General features: G+C 43.7%; 1 protein-coding gene across 3 annotated transcripts in view; it reads right to left on the bottom strand.

Moving 5' to 3' along the window:
- The window catches only part of WDR27 (WD repeat domain 27), a 252,852-nt gene that overhangs the window by 87,501 nt on the left and 145,694 nt on the right, over positions 1 to 19,657 (bottom strand). For all 3 annotated transcript variants that reach the window (XR_002103700.1, XM_019549918.1, XM_019549919.1), the window contains one exon: positions 7,426 to 7,524. Coding sequence is in view for 2 of the 3 variants with exons in the window: in XM_019549918.1 (XP_019405463.1) it covers positions 7,426 to 7,524 (99 nt within the window). In the remaining variant the exon portion in view is untranslated. The remainder of the gene's footprint in view (positions 1 to 7,425; positions 7,525 to 19,657) is intronic.

Raw genomic sequence — 19,657 nt, 5'->3', positions numbered from 1 at the left:
AGAGAAGGCTGAGGGGGGACCTGGTGACTGTCTATAAACTCACTAGGGGGGACCAGAAGGGTTTGGGAGAGACCTTGTTTCCCCTAGCATAACAAGAAATAATGGCCATAAGTTGTTGGAGAGTAAGTTTAGATTAGACAGCTGTAAGAATTACTTCACAGTCAGGGCAGCTAGAATCTGGAACCAGCTTCCAAGGGAAATGGTGCTAGCTTCTACCCTGGGGATCTTTAAGAAGAGGCTTGATACCTACCTAGCTGGGATCATTTGAGCCCAGTTTTTTCTCCTGCCCAGGCAGGGGGTCAGACTTGAAGATCTACAAGGTCCCTTCCATAATCCAAATCCAGTGCACAGGGTTGGGTCAGCATGCATGGTCAAGCTGGTATACTGGACTGCACCCAAAGACTGATTCCATGTGCCAACCCTGCACCAAGTCAGCAGTTTGAGGTGCAGTTTCCCAGAAACCCCTACACCCATCTCCTTGGAACTTGGCAGGCTTTGTAGCCTCAGTAAGAGCTACCATCTCTGCAGTTTTCACCCCATTGTGGGGCAGGCATAAGCACCAGTGCCCCCCATTGTGGCCTACCACACACATGTGACATGAGTTTTGCTTTCAGGAATTTGAGGTGTAGGTTCCCAGAAACCCCTGCACCTATTATCTTGAAACTGGGCTTGTGTCATGCTCTTAGCAGTGGCTACTACCCCTGCAAGTTTCATCCAAATCAGTCAAAAGACAACAAAGTTATAGATATTTCATTGATTCCCCTTTATACTCGATGGCCAAATCGGCTCTGAATCTTCTGAAGTGATTTGGCCGAATCAAATCAGAAAAACAATTCAGATCTCCGAACTGAATCTCTGGCATCCAAATTGGTCAAATCTGAATCCAAATCAAATAGTTCCATATTCGCACAGGCCTAGTGGTTACACCTTGGAACCTAGATAGGTTGTTGAATCTCCATCCTTGGAAGCTTTTAAAGAGCAAGCTAGACAAACACTGGTGCAGGGGACTTGGACTAGATAACTTTCTGAATTCCCTTCCAACCCTACATTTCTTTGATTCTCTTGTTCCTGGAGTGTGCTTTTGGGTAGGATGACCTTCAACTTCATTGTATGTACTAAGATGTCATTTAAAGGATCCAAGCAGTATTAAAATTCCATTGTACCAGTCACTGGAATAATTCCAGCCCAGAAGAGCGTTTACAAACAAACTTTTAATTACTAGTATTGCACAAGCAATAATCATAGCAGGTCTTCAAAGGAATCTATTTCAAAGCACATAGAAAAGAGCAAAGTGATCAGGAACAGCCAGAATGGATTCACCAAGAGCAGGTAATGTCTAAGCAACCTGACTTCCTTTTATAATAAGCTGACAGGCTGTGTGAGGGGGGGAGAGAAGTGGATGTGACAAATTTAGACTTTAGCAAAACTTTTTGTATGTGTATCCATGATATTCTTATTAACAAGATAAGGACATGTAAACTAGGTGAAAGCACTATAAGATGGATATGGGACTGGTTGGATTCAGTATTCAGCAATGAATCAATGTGTAGATGGGAGGAGGTATCACAGGGGGTTTAGTATTGTTCAACAGCCTGATTAACGTTTTCAGTGATAGGATTGAGAACACACTTAACATTAGTGGATGGCACCAAGCTGGATAGAGTGGCAGATACGAGGGAGAGCAGGTCTAGGATCCAGAATGACCTGGAAAGACTGGAGAAATGGTCTGCAGTCAACCAGATGATATTCAGCAAGAACAAGGGCAAAGTCTTGCACTTAGAACAGAATAACTGCATGCACAAATAGAGACTGCAGAATGGTTGGCTAAGTTGCTGTAGTGTAGAGAAAAACCTGGGATTTATAGTAGACCATAACCTGAATGAGCCAACAATGTGCTTTTGATGCAAAAACACCAACAGCATACAGGGTTGTATTCACAGGAGTGTCACTTGCAAACCAAAGGAAGTCATTCTTCTACTCTATTCAGCACTGGTGATGCCTCACCTGGAGTATTATATCAAGTTTTGGGCCCCACGCTTCAAGAAGGATGTGAGAGATAGGAAAGAATCCGGTGGATAGCAACAAAAATTATTAGGAGCCTGAAAAGCAAGACTTATAAGGAAAAACTGGAAGAGCTAGGATTATTTCATCTGGAGGAGAGAAGACTGAGTGCAAATTTGATAATCTTCAAATACCTGAAGGATGATTGTAGAGAAGATGGAGATACAATTCTCTGTGGTCAAAGGGGACAGGATTAGGAGCAGCAGCAGGGGGAATAGGGTTGGAGATTAGGAGGATCTTTTTGACTGTGAGGGTGGTCAAGCACAGGGACAGGCTACCAAGAGAAACTGTGAAATCCCCATCCTTGGAAATTTTCTAGAGCAGGTTGCATAAACACTTAGCTGGGATGATTTAGTCAGGGATAATTCTGCCTTGAGCAAGAGGTTGGACTAGATGAACTTATGAGCAGGGATCCTCAGAATTCATGCTGGAAATGTGCAGCATGGTGGCTTCTTTAATTTGGGAGTTTCCCCCCCATGCCTCCCTGCCACTGATTAGTGGAGGGGCCCCATTGCTCACCACTTGTGCCTGATGGCCAAGAAGCAAAAAACATGATTTTAAACATGCCATGGTTTTCACCTCCTGGCCCTCAGGCATGGGCGGCAAGTGACAGGGCCCTTGCAATAATCAGTGGCAGCAGGTATATGAGGGAAACTCTAAGATTAAAGAAGCTGCAGTGCACTTCTGGCACAAATTCTACTCTTAAGGTCACTTCCATTTTCCTATGATTCTGTAGACAAAAACTGGCAGAGTGATAGAAGTTACATGCTACCTGTGCCCACCTCCTTGCGACGGTTCGCTCTCATGCCGCCTTTGACCGAGCTGCTGACCTTGCTTGCCAGGGACCTTCATGCAGACCCCAGAGGGTTTCTCAGCTACCCCCAGGGTGACCCCCAGGCTCTCCTGCCATGACTTTGAATGATCCTTCAGTGGAGGGGATCCCCTGTGAGGATGCCTCCAGAGCTGTCACGCGTCACGGTGGACATTCACAGGGCTCCAACCTCCCCTACACCCCAGCCACGTGCCATCCTTTGAGGTAGGCCTCCAAATCTTTCACGGCAATCCCCTGCTGATATCCTCCCCATTCCTCACATCTCCTCCTGTAGACGAGCGCCCTGGGCCTTCTATGCCTGATGCTGTTGGCCCTTGCTGCATTCTCCCGTGGTTCCTTCTTCCCCTTGGGCAACGTCCTGGTTACCCTAGCTTGGCGCTAAGAGCACTGCCACTCTACTCTCGCCAGGGAACTAAAATAGAAAACCCTGAAGGAAGAACACAAACAATACCTTCACCATAGCCCCTTTCCCTGTAGTGACCCGACAAATTAATGAATCAACCATGTGACTACTAAGGGGCACGATAATAGGGAGAACCAAAGGAAGGGGAATGCCCACGGGGGGGGCGGAAAATCCTGTGCTGTGCTAGCCCCTAACACCCCTAGGCTAACATGCCCTCTGGGTCAGGGTCTGTGCTTTCACCTCAGCCGGGGTCTCTCTCTCCCTTCCTCTAGGACCCACCTCCACCCCGGAGCTCCACCTGTGAAGTGAGCTCCCCAACCGGCTCTTGCTGGAGCCGCTGCTGGCTCCTCCGGTGGTTCAACTGATCCTCCGTTGGTTTCCTCTAGCACATGGATCCCTCGCAGCTCCTGCTGCCCTTGCTGGTCTCCCTGACAACAGTTCCGATCCCTGCCGCTCTTCCCCGGCTCAGGAATCCTCCACACCTCCGGCTGCCACCGCTGGTCTCCCTGCCAGGTCTTCTGATCCCTGCTGCTCTTCCCCGGCTCAGGGACTCTTCACAGGTCCAGCTGTCGCTGCCACTGCTGTCACCACTGCAGACCGCAGTGGCCAGACACCTTCCACCTCGTGGTCTCCTGCTGCTCCTCCTGGCCTCGGTGTTCCATTGCCAGCACTTTCGTGGCTGCTTTTCATCTTCGACAGGTGGCGTCTCATCACGATGTCACCCGGCCCCAGCTGGATATGGGCGCAGCTGACAAACCACATGGGCAGTTTCCTGCTGCATGTTTCCTCGCTCCTCTCAGCCCCTGCAACAGGTATATTGTTTTCTTCTCTTTTTACTTAGTTCTGGGGTTTGCCTCTGAATGAGGCTTCCACCTTTTCTGGTCCTGTTCCCCTGGGACACTACCAATAGTATTTATATTAATTATTATTCAAATTCAGTATTATTTAAATCGTTAAGTGTTGAATCCTGAGAATACCCTAAACTTGTCATACCATCTTTTCTTGGAATCTGAGCTTTCTATAAGCAAGCTTTAGGTTCCTCATGACCAAAGGATATATATCCATGTTTTTTAATGCACAGATAAACTGTAACAGGATAAAGATTACTGTTGTAGGTTTTTTACTAATAAAAATAATTCTGGATAGAGATAGGTGAGGAGCTATAGATTATGACAGAGGACGTTTGGGTGTGTAGTGTGTTAACCATGATTAGAACCCATTTTAAGGATTTCTGCAGCACATAGCTTTATTTCTGGGCAGTCCTCTCACCCTCTCCTAATACTTCAGTTAACTAATAGAATTAAATGTTTCAAGAACCCCAGGGTGTTTCTTTTGCCTCTGCTTGTTTTAGAACCATCCAAAACCAACTTATATCTTTCCCCCCAATCCCCCCCCCACTATGTTAAGTAATTCTGTTCTTATAAAATAAAGGGGTAGGGCAAGGAATATAAAATGTAAACTTGTAAAATAAAGATTCCAGGAAGACACAACACTTAACATGATAATCCATCTTAGTTAAATCTTAGTTGACTAAGTGCATCAGTAAGTTAACTGCAGTATATTTATGAAAAAAAGTAAAAGGGAATGATACGGCATTTCTTTAAAATGACATTTTCATTAGTATTACCATTTACATTTTTTCAGTATCATTTACCTATGCAGAAACCATTATAAAACATTAAATAAAAACTTTATAAAAAGTTTTTTAAAGGAGTTCTACTATCACTGTTCATGTGAGTATGTTCTCTAAAGTTCATAAAGGGCCACCAGTTTAGCTAAACTTCTTTTTCAAAAACTATCGTCTCCCTCCTAAAACATGCAGGAGCAACAGTACTTGGGAAGCAGAAAATTTTTTAATGGCTTACCTTCACTTACATCACAATCAACAGACACAGGTAGAAGACAGTGCCCATAGACAGGTGTTCATTTCTACTGGTAAGAATTAGAGAAAAATAGTCGAGGAGCTTGGGCCCAGGTCCCTGTTCCCCTAGCTTTCTGTTGCCACCTACATTGCCCAGCTAGGTGGCATAGGCAGCAATTTCAAAGCCAGAGGGACTGGGACCTGGATTCAGAGAGGCTCTCCTCCCATTTCCACCCATGCTTCCCAGCTGGCAGTCCCCAGTCTGGGGAAGGAGGTGGAGAGCAGCAGGCAGGTGCTCTACTCCTCTCCTAGCCAAGGATGGCGGTGGAGTGGCATATAAACATTCATTCTTGTGAGAGTCTCTCTCTCTCTCTCGCAAGGGAGATCTTCCAAATGTTTACCTGGAAGATCTTTCTCCTAGAGGGGGCATGTTCCCTCTGAATGGAAAAAACTAAATGAACACTTATACAGCTCCACATTTCTACTGAAAGACTGGAGATTCTCCTGATAGAAACATAATGACAGTGAGAAACAGAATCAGTGTGTAGCGGAGCACTAGGGTGCTCGCTACTAATGAGGGCGATGCACACTTAGCTATCAATTGCCAGGGCAGCCGAGGTGCTGGTTGCTAGGGCAACCAGGCAGGTCATGTGGCCAGGAGGGGGCAGGGCCGGGCCTTTATAAACAGCCCAGGCCGGAGCCTGGCTAGCAGTTCCCCTCTGGCAGCCGCAGGAGCAGGAGCTCTGCCGGAGAGCTGAGCAGCAGAGTCAATGGTGGCAGTCTGACCAGCTGCAATGATGCGAGGGGAGAGAGAGAACCCGGACAGAGGTATGAGAGAGAGCCAGCATTGAGCGGAGCTGGGTTTATAAGCTCGGGGTTTATGATTGAGTTGTAAGCCAGTAGGCTTCTGGTGTTTGAGTTATAGCCGTTTGGCTCCCAGTTCAGTTATCATTATACCGGAGGACTGGGTGAGGCTGTAGGGGTGTGAGGAGGCCTCATGGGAGCTCCCCAATAACCTGGGGGTCCCAGGTGCCCAGTAGTGGCACAGCGAGTGGTGCCAGTGGGGCACAGCTGTTGGCGCTGGAGAGGCGCGGTGTGCAGAGTTTCAGACCCCAGCCTGTGAGGGCAGTATTTTGCCTGGTGGGGCAAGCGACCCAGGAAAGGGTCAAGGGGCCAGGCACGGCTGTGGCCACCTGAACCCCAAGCACGGGAAAAGCGCGAGCAAGACCCCAGAGTGGGCAACGAGCGCGAGAGGCATGGCATAGGCCCCAGAGGGGGCAACGACCATGGGAAGCGCAGGGGTAGAGCCCCAGAGAGGGCGGCAAGTGCGAGGAGTGCGGTGTAGGCCCCAGAGTGGGCGAGGCCCCAGAGAGCGCGGCAGAGACCCCGAGAGGGGGGCGAGAGGCGCGGCAGAGACCCCGAGAGGGGCAGGAAAGCCCAGAGGTGGGCGAGAGGCCCCCTGAGGGGGCGAGGTGCGTAGAAAGAGTAAGACAGTTTCCAGTGGGGCGTAGCCTGGGCGAGACAAACCCAGAGGCGCAAGACAAAGGGGCGCTGGTTGTGAGGCTAACCCAGAGGCGCCAGGCAGGGTGCAGGGAGACAACAGGACCAGATATCGTCCACGAAGAACTGCGAGGCTTGGGGCATGCTAAAGAGGAGGTTGGAGGCATGCATTGCCCGTAAGGCAGGGGTGCACTGGGGCACCTCAATCGGAATGGGGCATAGTGCGGAGTAGTGTCCCAGGCGGGACAAGGCAGCCTCCCTTACTGAACTTAGAACATCAAAGATGTGGCAGGCGAGTTGAAGGTGCTGAATCACTTAACTGGACACGGCAGGGGGTGCTAGCAGGATCACAGCCGCCCCTGCACCCACTCCGTGACACAGTGCTGTAAGGTAAGCAAACTACAGATCATCAATAGCAGTGGTCTCACTCTTTTCTCTTCTGTTATTTTTTCAGACCCCTACACCACAGTGGTATGTCTGCATTCAGTCAGGGTAATCAGTCAGTTTAAAACTATATAATCTGCCAGTGGAAGGTACGCTACATGCAACATATACAGGTTCTGTTTAGCCAAACCACTTCAGGTCAACCCAATGGTGAGGTCTGACTGCTTATAACAGACTACTACTACATGGTGTGCCAATTACACCCAGGCACTAGAGAGTTAGGGAAGGAAAGGGAAAGAGATTATGCTTGTTTGGTACCAAAGGCATGTACCAAGAAGAACACGTATACTTACATTACAAACAATAAATTAGGAGAAAATGTACCTGTGCAGATGCAGGATTAAAAGCCACGTTGATGACCGATTCTGTGTGTCCTGTCAATTTATGGGAAAACGTACTTGAATGCATTTCATATATGTAAGCCTAAAAGACAAAGAGAGTTCAAACTTTCATTTTAGAGGCATTTATAGTACATTGTAAATGACAAACCAGGTAGAAATAAGAATTCTGGGTAATGTGATATTTAAAACTTTTTATTAGCCAGGCAGACAAATGTCAAGACCCATAAAATATCAAGAATGATTTAGCAAGTATAACAACCCTTGAAGTGCCCTAATGGGGAAAGAACAATTAAGAAAGACTAACTCTTCCTTTTTCCCAGAAAAAAAATAGTTCCATGGATATGTTGCAATTACACAAGCAAATATTTCAAAATATGAATTTTCTTAAAATGTGTTCTACAACAATATACTTCAGAACATAAATACAATTCTAGGGCAATGAAATTTCAACAGCCTACTGCTTTGTCTAAAAAGAAGCTGTTATTTGTTTGCCACCCACATTCAGATAACACTGACTCAGTCTACTCGTGGTTTTTTTAGCTGCCTAAATGGAAATATTGTCAATAATGTAGATATTCCTAAATATTATTGACAATACAGATGAATTTATAAGGACATGTTCAGAAACTGCCATGGGTCTGTTTCATGAGAGGGAGGAAAGCGTAGGACAAGAGAATACGTTAGCCATGTATGACAAAGCAGATTTTGTAGAAACACTATTATTATTGTTATTAAATCAAACTTCTATTTGATGAACTGGTGCCAAAGCAGAAATGTACTAAGGGCCCAAACATAACTGAAGTCAATAGTAGAGCTGCCATCAAGCTCAGCAGGATTTAGATTGGGCTGTACACTTCCTAATGTTAATTCCACTAATCCTAACAAATAAATTGTCATGTAAAAAACCACTTTCTGAGTGCAAAACAGTAACATGAGCTTTACAGTGTTCTGGTTTGAAGTCTATGTCTATGAACCATGAACCCAGAGAAGCATTTCACAGTTAATTACCATTAACTGTGCCTACCTAGAAACAGAACTTTGGGTCCAAATGCACAAAGAAACTTATAAACTTTCAGGTGTCCAGCTACAGAGTGGAATTCATAAGGGTGAGTCTGGTGCCTAAGTTCCATATATAGTAAATGGGGAAAGAGGCCATCTAAAAATAAGAGTTACAACAGACAGCACACTGAGTGGAGGAATGCTTAAACCAGAGAGTAGAAAACACCTAGAGAGGAGAGGGGTTTTGGGCTCCTACCTTTTTATGCACTTTTGTGACTAACTGTAACATAGAGATAGGCACCTACAGAAGACTAGGATTCTCAGACTAAAACACCATCCTCAACTTGGCCCCTCAAATTATCCTGTTAGATATAGATGACTGCCTCACCTTTAATACACGGCTAGGGTGGTGCTAATGCACTAGGGCTGTGCAAAGCTTTGGTCCCTGATTCGATTCAGCAGAAATTCAGCCCGATTCAGTGGTTGAATCTCCAAATCAAATCAGGAGACCCTTTAATCTCTCCAAATTGGAATCAGAACCCTTCAATTCGATTCAGAGAGATTCAATGAATCAAAAATAGACACAGCTTTAAATTTTTTTTCTACATACCTCAAAGTACCAGGTGGCTCGTGAATGCCAAGATGCTGGGGCAGATGTAGCATGCTCAGCAGCAGACCCGGAAGTGGACCAGAAGTACTTCTGCTCCACTTCCAGGTCCACAGGGAGCACAGCAGGGGGCCCCCACATGCCTTCCCTGCTCCGGCTTGGTGACTGGTGCCTCCTGGGTCTGGGAGGGTACCCAGGGTACCCCTGCAGCCAGTCACTGAGCCAGGTCGGCATGTCTCTCCCCCCATGCTCCTGTGGGACGCTCTGTCCACTCCACCATCACAGCATTCACAAGCTGTGCCTGGTACCTTGAGGTACGTAGAAAAAAAATATTTAAAACTGTGTCTATGGTCGAATCACTAATTCACCGAATTAGCATCGAATCTTCAGGTTTGGATTCAGCCAAAATTGAATTGGGGACAGTGATCCAAATCAACAAATAAAATCACTGTCCTCAATTCAGGCTGAATCCAAATTGAATACAGCCCGTTTCGCACACCCCTAAAATGCACCACCTTTCACATAATAGTCCAGAGATAAGAGAACTTGCCCAAGAATTGGGAATAATGATTCCAGACTCTGCTCCCAGTGCTGTTTGTACATTTTATCCAATGACCTTTAATGTAAAATATATAAGATACACCTGTAGCAGGGACCAGAACTCAGGGCTCCCCTCATTTTTGCTGAATACCTTTACTATTTGGCTACAATCATGCTCCTCCTTGTTTGCTCTCTTTTTCTGGCCTCCTGGGGTCTGTTAGAACACCTGGGAAGTGGGAGAAGTTGGCTTGAACTTCCTCAGGCTAAGAAAGGCCTATATCTAAGGTATCCCCCTTCTTGGTCAAGTACTTTGTCTACTAGACTATTAAAGAAAAAATGGATATCATCTTTTCCTCCAGATGTACTTTTTGAATAAACATGGCCAAGATTGTTGTGTTTCATGCTGAACTGAAAAGTTTCTCTCCCCACTTGGTATGCTCAGAGAATGCTTACCAGTTCAGGCTCCTCAAATGACTCAAACCAAGGAACACCTAATTTGGGATTCCCAAATGGATCTATACAATAAAGAGGTACCAGAGACACAGAGCTCAGGCAGCACTTCTCCATATGTGCAGTAGCAGAATTTCAAATATCTATGTACTTTCAGATGTTTAAGCAATCAGGCAAGTATTTTGTGGAACTCTTAGACTCAAGTGAAATTTAGATGCTAAGTTGCACTTCAGAAGACTAAGTGTTTTTTTTAGGATTTGGAACTTAGCTATAATGTGAAGCTATCAAGTTTATCTTATTTCTAAATATTATAGAAATATAAAATAAGAGTTGCAGGTTGACCTCCATGTACATGGCAAATGCTGCCATCAGATTAAAATACATTTGTAATTGAAGGGTTATGAATTTCTTTCACATACGGCACGCATTTGTTGTTAACAAAAAAAAAAAAAATCAGATATGCCCAGTTATAGCCCTTCTCTGCTGGCAGAGCTGTCAACCAGGAGCATTAAAAAGAACAATCATATACATCAACATAGAAGTGATTATCAACCAGGGTGACAAGGCACCCTGGAGTGTCTTCAGACCCTTTCAAGAGTCCCACAAGGTGCTATACTATGTTAGCACTGTTAGGTGTGCAAATATGAAGATTCACAAGATAAACCTAGAGATATCAAATAGGAATCCGTATTATTAAAAACATTCTGACTTGTGATCTTTCTGAGTTCTTTGCAACAGCTGAACAGCTATATTATTTTTTTCCATGGTCAAAACACAAGTGAAAACTAAGAAACATTATTTTCCTTAGGGTGCCTTGAGTCTAAAAAGGTTGAGAATCACTGGTATAGAACTTGGTCTCCTGTTCATGCAGAACTAATAGGATAATAAAATATTTATTTAGCATGGTCTTTCCCAGAATAAATCACAAATCACTTTACAATAATAACCTGACTTTACAAAAGGGAAGAAGAAAGGTTAAAGATCAGAGATGGGACTGGATCAAGATATTCCCAGTGCGTCTGAGACAACCCTGGTCACAGGCATAGTATATCCTACTCCTATTTTGGAATATGGAAATACTGCAGCTGAAGGCCAAGAGTTTTGGATCCACTCCTGTGAACTGCAGCATAGTGAAAATCCTATGCAGGTCTTACGAGAATAGGAATAAATCTAAAGAACATAGAACCTTATGAAGGTTTTCTGTTTTTAAGTCTCCTATTGAGGGGTTTTTCCATGGGGAAATTCTGATCAACTGCTATGCAAAAGGATTTGGACATCATACTGCTGCATCAGGCTGAATCTAATATAGGTTCATGGCAACACTCCATCAAAACACATACACATCAACTGCAAAATGACCACTATGCTTTAATGCTTAAACATCCTCAAAACAGTTCTGTTTTAACAAAACATAACACAGACTGGCTGACAGTAAATTAATCTTCCTAAGCTATCAGTTGGTTTCAATAGTAATACGATTTACTTTCTTAGGGTAACATATGCAGTAATTTGTATGACTCCACTTGTACATCTATAAAAAATATCCCCTATCTTTCATGTCTGGAGATTACTGCTGGAGTTTGTACTTGAGACAATTACTGTGCTATACATTTTTTCTGGCAGGTTTTTAGTCCTTGCTTAAAATTTCAGAGCAGATTTCAAAGCAAGCTACGATTATTCCAAAAGGGAAGCCAATACGGTATGCAGTTTTCTACAAACTGTGACCATGTTTCTAGTAGTAAGTATTTTGGTATATTTATCAGGAACATGATGGTATGTGAATCAATAGTACGCTTTAAGGAAAACATCACCAAGGAACAGTCAATATTCAGTAATAGATTCTAATTGTTCAGTGAAATGTCAGTCGATTATATTTAAGTTATCTAGTCAGTCTGTAACCTAAGAATATAAAAGTCAACTTGGTATATGATTGAACAGGCACCTTTCACTGAAAGTTATTTTTAACTTTAGTTATTTAAAAAAATATTTTAGCTTAAACTACATTTAGGTATTAGAAAGACATGGAGTAAATCCAATGCAAATACATTCCTACTTGGGTTCACCATCATTCTAGTTTTACTAGATTTTTCAAAGTTATTCAAACTGTTTTAATACTCTACACTTATGATTAAGCAATTTTAGCATACTTTTAAAAAAAAATCAATAGTAAATGAAGAGTAATTGATACCATAATGCCAAAAACTGTGAAGTGTTAAAAATATGAATTAAACTATAGAAAGGATTTTCTGCAAACCAAAGTAATAAAACAAAAAGTGGAGCTGTCAAGGAAGTATTCAAAAATACCCAAGATGCATGTGTGGATACAATTTGCTATAGACTAGCCAAAGTCAATTCCCTTCCTTTATGTTACGACCAATTTCTTGCAATAAAAATACTGATTCAGTATATATTGATATTTCCTTTCCATTTTTATCCAAGGGTCAGCCAAAAGTAAAAATCATTTACCTGCACCATTAGTTTCAAAACAAATTTCCTGCACCCATAACCACACACTTACTTGTGTTTCCTTTCACATGAAGTTTGGAGAACATTTTGGGTATTCAGCTGTCAGTAAACTGATTTGTGCAAGGGTATGTGTGCAACTTATACACATATCAACTCTCTTCCTAAGGCTACATATGTTGCAAGAGAAAGGAGGACAAGGGCAAAGGAACTTCCTTGAAAAGACTTTGTATACAAATGGAGAAAACTCTTTAATACAACTGCATTTGCAGGGCTAATGAACAGCCTGAATAGGTTGAACTTGCATTTGCAAAGAGCTTCAATACACTTACCTGTGTTTTCTTACAGCCTGCTTTCAAAGGAACTCTGTCCCCATCTCTTCCCACTGCTACCCCTGGTCCTTACCTCTGCCCCAGTGTTCACTCTCCTGCATTTGAATCATGCTAATTCCTTTTTTCCTCCCTGCTGACTGGATGTCAGTAATAAAAGTACTGAAAGCACAACAGAAGCTTTCCTTTTGGTCACTTCTTGTGTCTGGTGCCACACAGCAAAAACAGGAACTGCAGATAAAGTCATGTTCAGCCCCTGCAGCCCAAAGCTGAAGCATACTCTTTGCAAACAGACAAAGGGAAAAAAAAATAGCTGCCAGCATTTTAACAAACCTGATTGACCAAATGCAAAAGGAGATTTTTCAGAGGCTCATAAGTCGATGGATTTTAATAGGATAGTCATAAATATCTTTTTCAACCTAGGGCAACACTCCACCAAATTTCAACTCTACTCCAGAGAATTAAAGAGCTAGGGCTACACAAAGGGAACTCTAAGAAATGTGTAGTGTCAGCAAACAATTATTTTTTCTCTAACTACATTCTCAGAAACAGCTAAACCATTTTTGCTGAAGCTTTACAAAATAATTAGCCTGAGGCAGACATCCAGCATGGACAATTTCAGCCCAAACTGTTCAAATTTGACAAAAGTTGTCTGAGCTGAAACCAGGATTCTAGTGGAAGGTATTAGATAACTTTAACTACCAGCAGCACTGCCAGCTGCACAAATAATAAAACAAATGCCATTAATACCTATAAACATAGCTACACTTTCTGTAGTCTGCAGATATCCTCTGTGCCTGTCCACACTTTGGAGATGTGGGGGATTATGCACTTAATAAGTGCATAATCTTATCAAACTTATCCAGAAGGTATGTTTTACCAGTTTCCTCCTTGTTTAGAGATGATTAGTGTAGAGTGTGTTATCTGCAGCTGTAAACAGATGTTTCGTTTGAGGCGGTTCTGATTGTCCCAGGTTCTGAACCACACCAAAACAGGAGCGACACAGCCATTTATACACAGAAACTGTCTAAGCTACATGGTTGTTCCTCTGCCAGTGGATGGCGAAGGAGAGCACACTCTCACAGCCTTGTCCTGCAATAAGAGTCAGAAAAAACTTATACACTACAATGTCCCAGAGAGAAAAAATGTTAGCATATATTATCCCACATACTTCCCAGATAGTTGAAGAGGGGCAATGGATATGTATGCTGTAGGTCACTCAGGACAAAAAGCTCTCTCCTTAGTTTACAAAAGCTTTCTCTGTTTAGAGCCTGCTAATAAAATGCCTGCCACAACTGGATGTTAATTCCTACCTCAGCTCTTTTAGTATAGTCACAATAGAAATAATCATCTCCCATTTTATCATTAATATGGGAAACAAGCCAGTAATCTAACTGAAATTAAACTGCAGTTTTAAAAGTGCCAGCAACACTGCACACACTTATAGCTACAGTATTTCAAATTTCCAAAGCAACGCAAAATCAGCAAGCAGAACCAATAAACTAAAGTTTGATTTCATTCTGTAAAGATCTCTTCTGCAAAGCTTCTGGTTCACTTTCTTTCCCGATTTTGGTTTGTACATGTAGCTGAATTTAAGGCCAAAATTGGTATTTTGATATTTATATTATTTCACCAGCTATTGTTATAGCAACGGTCATGAAGGATAACAAGAAGTGCTTCTACAAGTATGTCAGCAACACTAGGAAGATGAAGTGTGTGTCCCTTACTGAACGGAGAAGGCAACCTAGTGACAGATGATGCGGGGTAAAAAAGCTCATTCTCATTAAAAAGCTAGGCGACTGTGGCATTGATGCCTACACAGTCAGATGGGTCACAAATTGGCTAGGGGGCCACACCCAGAGAGTGGTGGTGGATGGGTCATATTTGACCTGGAGGGATGTGGGTAGTGGAGATCCCCAGGGCTTGGGCCCGTACTGTTCAATTTCTTTATTAGCGACTTGGATGAGGGGGTGAAAAGCACCCTGGTCAAATTCACTGCCGACACCAAGATTTGGGGCGAGGTTGGCATGCTAGAAGGGAGGGACAGGATACAACTGGACATGGACAGGTTACAGGGGTGGGCAAATGTACTGACAAGTGCAGGGTACTGCACTTGGACAGAAAGAACCAGCAGCATACCTATAGGCTGGGGAACTGCCTTCTCAAAAGCACAGTGTCAGAAAAAGATCTTGGAGTCATTATCAATTCTAAAATAAACATGGGCCGCCAATGTGAGGTCACGGTCAGTAAGGTTAACCGCAACTTGTCATGTATCCACAGATGCATCATGAGCAGATCCAAGGAGGTGATCCTTCCCCTCTTTGCGACACTGGTCAGGCCACAGTTGGAGTACTGCATCCAGTTCTGGGTGCTGCACTTTAGGAGGGATGTGGCCAGCATTGAGAGGGTCCAGAGGAGGGCCACTTGCATGATCAGGAGGCAGCAAGACAGACCCTACGGAGGAGAGACTACAGGACCTGAATCTGTTCAGCCTTCACAAGAGAAGACTGAGAGAGGACCTGGTGGCTGTCTATAAACTTACCAGGGGGGACCAGAGGGGAATGGGAGAGACCCTGTTCCCCCGAGCACCCCCCCGGAGTAACAAGGAATAACAGCCACAAGTTAATTGAGAGTAGGTTCAAGCTAGACATCAGGAGGCACTACTTCACAGTCAGGGTGGCCAGGATTTGGAACCAGCTTGCAAGGGAAGTGGTGCTGGCTCCTATCTTAGGGGTCTTTAAAAGGGAGCTTTATAATTACCTAGCTGGGGTCATATGAACTTAAACTTACCAGGGGTCATATAAGCCCAGTATTCATTCCTGCCCAAGGCAGGGGGTTGGACTTGATGATCTGCTCAGGTCCCTTCCAACCCTACATCTATAAACCTATGAAAAAGGTGAAGCACTCACTGTCTTTTTTTACCTGTCTTCACAGGCAAAGTCAGCTCCCAGACTTCTGTACCTGGTGTCAGAGCAAAATTCTGATTAAATGCTGCCAACACAGAAGATGGAGACTGACATGTATATTGGACTCTGTGAGTGGAAAGTTCCAAGGCTCACCCAGTCCTTGCCCCCTGGGTGACCTGCGGAGCTGTCAATCATTGTTGACCTACTTTCCCCACAGACGCATGCTCAGACTGTGTCAGCTTCTGACTGAGAGCATGCTCAGTCAGAACCTGACATGAGGTAATCTGACTAGAAATTTCTCTGTGGAGAGCGTTCTGATTGGCTACCAAATTCAAATAAAAGTTCAGTGAGCCCCTCCCTCGGGGGGAGATCGCACTAGCTGGAGACAGAGGCTGCCTTGGCAGGGACTGTCTCACAGTTAGGCTTAAGGGCCTATTGATCTCCTCCCTCACTTGGCATTCCATTGCTGTTGTTTGGCGCTCCATTGCTGTTCCCTTCTGGCTTTCGAATTACCTTGGCACTGTTCATCGACTACGATTCCAGATCACCCATTGGACTTTGGCTGCAACCTCGGCTCAACTTAACCTGGTTTTTGACCTCGGCTTCCAATATCACCGCTTCTCTTTGTCATCCTTACGGGACTGGTGTCACGTGACACATCGTGTGCACCGTGTTACAGTTGTGTTATTTGTTCGCTCATTTTTCCCAATTAATGAGCTGTTGACCAGCCCTGGGACTAACAGAGGGCAGCTGCACCTATCCATGGACTGGTTCCAGGGGTAGAAAGCAAGGGCTCTCTGTGAACCTCGTGGGCCAACAGAACCCTCCGCTGTTTATTGTTTACATCTGTTACTGTAACTGAAGATCCTACCTATGCCATCAAAGCATAAGTGTAATAAACCATTTAATTTGGAACCATAAGCGTGTGTGCCACTCAGACTCGACCACCACTAATCCCAACCTGTCCGTTTCCAATTTGCCACCACTCGACCAAACCAACCATGACCGAGGCCATGAGCCTGGCTCGCCAGCCGCGGCTCCGGATCCTCGCACACCTGGAAGCACAGTTTGTGAAGAGGTGAGCAGCCAACAGTGGTGAATGAAGAGGTTAGGGGATATTTAGAAAAGCTGGATGTGTACAAGTCCATGGGGCCAGATGCAACACACCCAACAGTGCTGAAGGAGCTGGCTGATGTGATTACAGAGATGTTGGCTATTATCTTTGAAAACTCGTGGTGTCTGAAAGAGGTCCCGAATGATTGGAAAAGGGCAAATCTAGAGCCCATCTTTAAGAAACGGAAAAAGTAGGACTCAAGCAAATATAGACCAGCTTGCCTCACCTCAGCCCATTTCTAAGCACTTGGAGAAGTTGATTAGGAATAGTCAGCATGGATTGACCAAGCCCAAGTCATCCCTGACCAACCTTATTGCCTTCTGTGATGAGATGCCTGGCTCTATGGATGTGGAGAGAACAGCAGACATGGTATACCTTGACTTTAGCAAGGCTCTTGATACGGTCTCCCACAGCATTCTTCCAAGCATGCTAAGAAAGTACAGGTTGGATGAATGTACTTTAAAGTGGAGAGAGAGCTGGCTGTATCATCGGCCTCAAAGGGTAATAATCAATGGATTGATGTCCAGTTTGCAGCAGTATCAAGTAGAGTGCGCCAGGGGTCAGTCCTGGGGCTGGTTTTGTTCAATATCTTCATCAACAACCTGGAAGATGGGATACAGTGCAACCTTCTGCAAGTTTGCAGATGACACCATGCTGCAAGGAGTAGTAGATACACTTGGGGGTAGGGCTAGGATTCAGAGAGACTTCAACAAATTGGAGGATTAGACCAAAAGAAATCTCATGAGATTTAATAAGGACAAGTACAAAGTCCTGCACTTAGGACGGAACAATCCCATGCACTGGTACAGGCTAGAGACCAACTGGATAAGTAGCAGCTCTGCAAAAAAGGACCTGGGAATTACAGTGGACAGTAAGCTGAATTTGAGCCAGTGTGCCCTTGTTTCCAAAAAGGCTAACAGCATACGGGGCGGCATTGGCAGGAGCAATGCCAGCAGACCAAGGGAAGCAATTATTCCCGTCTATTCAGCACTGATTAGACCATATCTGGAGTACTGCGTCCAGTTATCCACCCCCCACTACAGAAAGATTTTAGAATCCAATGGAGGGCAACAAAAATTGTTAGTGGGCTGGAGCATATGACTTATGAGAGGCTGAGGAAACTGGGTTTATTTAGCCCAGAGAACAGAAGACCAGAGGAGGGAAGTATTTAATAGCATTTAATAATATTTAATTTTCTGTGAAGAAAATTCAGGCACATTAATTGCATGTGTAGATGAGCCCATTGAAAGCTTCCCAGTAGGATTGTGTTCCATGTGTTGTATTCCAAACTTCGGGATATCCCCAGCTGATTCAAACAATCATCTGGCTGTCAGCATGTGTTCTAGACTGGGTGTCTTTCAGCCAACCACATGATACACCTTTGTTTTAAAGGCATCATACAAACTAGCTACACAAAATGATCTATATAAACTGTGGAATATCTCTGAAGCTTGTTTGCCATTTTGTGGCACTATAATTTGGCTGAACGTGTGGCATATTGTCATATATGAAATGTTTAATACAAGAATTACACCATAAGTGTAATGTTCGCCAAGGCCTAAAAACCACTGCGTTAACAGATGAATAAAATATCAACAACTTGCTATTTAATTTGAATTATGATAGAGTTGGTAGTGGAGGCCTGGTCTTGAACAGGACCTGTGTTTAGGGTAGTGGTTATGCTTAGCAAAGACCATTTCTAGGTGAAAAAGTGAAAAAAACAAAAATAAATAAAAAACCCCAAAAAGAAGCAAAACAAGAAGACAGAACAGGGGGCTGTGTCTGTAATATTACATCACTAAATAGCTGAAATGATGATCTAAATGATTACTTCATGCATCAAAACTCCAAATTACAAAAAACAGCTTTAAGTCTTGAACCAAAGAGATTGTGATTAAGGACAGCTGTTTGTAATAGTCAAATGCCATCCAAACTATAGCAAAAATTTAATTATGAGAGACAAGGTAACTTGGAGTTTAATGAAAATTAAGTGAATAAATAAGCTTCCTTGAAATATCAGATTTTTATTAGCAAATTTTGGGGGGGATTTCTTTCCCCCTTCCATAAAAAAGATGGCTCATGCACACAACAAACACACTTTACACTAACTTTAAGTGTTTGTTCTGGATTTATGAGAATTTGAGAGGACCACTTTTAGCAGGTAAAGTTCTCTGGAATGGCGGGAGTCATTTCAGTCAACCAAACATCAAAAAACAGGAGCATAGTCAATCTATTTATAGTTAGAAAGTAAAGTTGCAAAAAAACAGATTTAAAATCCTTTTCATGGTAAGTGTAATGGAAGGGTATTAAGCTACAGAAAATCTTAAACAAACAAGCAGGCAAAATGTTGAAACATAGCTAACCAACTATTTATAGCAACTACTGGAGGAATATGATTTTGCTCCGAGAATAAAACATGAGAGATTCTGGAATTTTTCCTTCATATAAAGATGCACTGAAAATACACAGAAACAATGTGGCAGGAAAGATGAAGAATGGCAAAGCGTTTGGGCCTGGTCGAATTCCCATTCAAGTCAACGGCAGTTTATCTTCCTCACACTGAATGGGAGTCAGATCAGGCCATATGTGATCACAGAGGAGGAAAGCAGAAATAAGGGACACTTACCTATACATCCTCCAATTAATGCAGACAGTTTCATAGTTTCTAGGGTCGGAAGGGACCTGAGCAAATCATCTAGTCCAACCCCCTGCCATGGCAGGAAAGAATACTGGGATCAAATGACCCCAGCAAGATGTTCATCTAACCTCCTCTTAAACACCCCCAGGGTAGGAGCCTGCACCACTTC

Source organism: Crocodylus porosus, unplaced genomic scaffold, assembly GCF_001723895.1.
Source record: "Crocodylus porosus isolate Cpor-Errol unplaced genomic scaffold, CroPor_comp1, whole genome shotgun sequence".
Lineage (NCBI taxonomy): Eukaryota > Metazoa > Chordata > Crocodylia > Crocodylidae > Crocodylus > Crocodylus porosus.
This window is presented reverse-complemented; position numbering and strand designations above follow the sequence as displayed.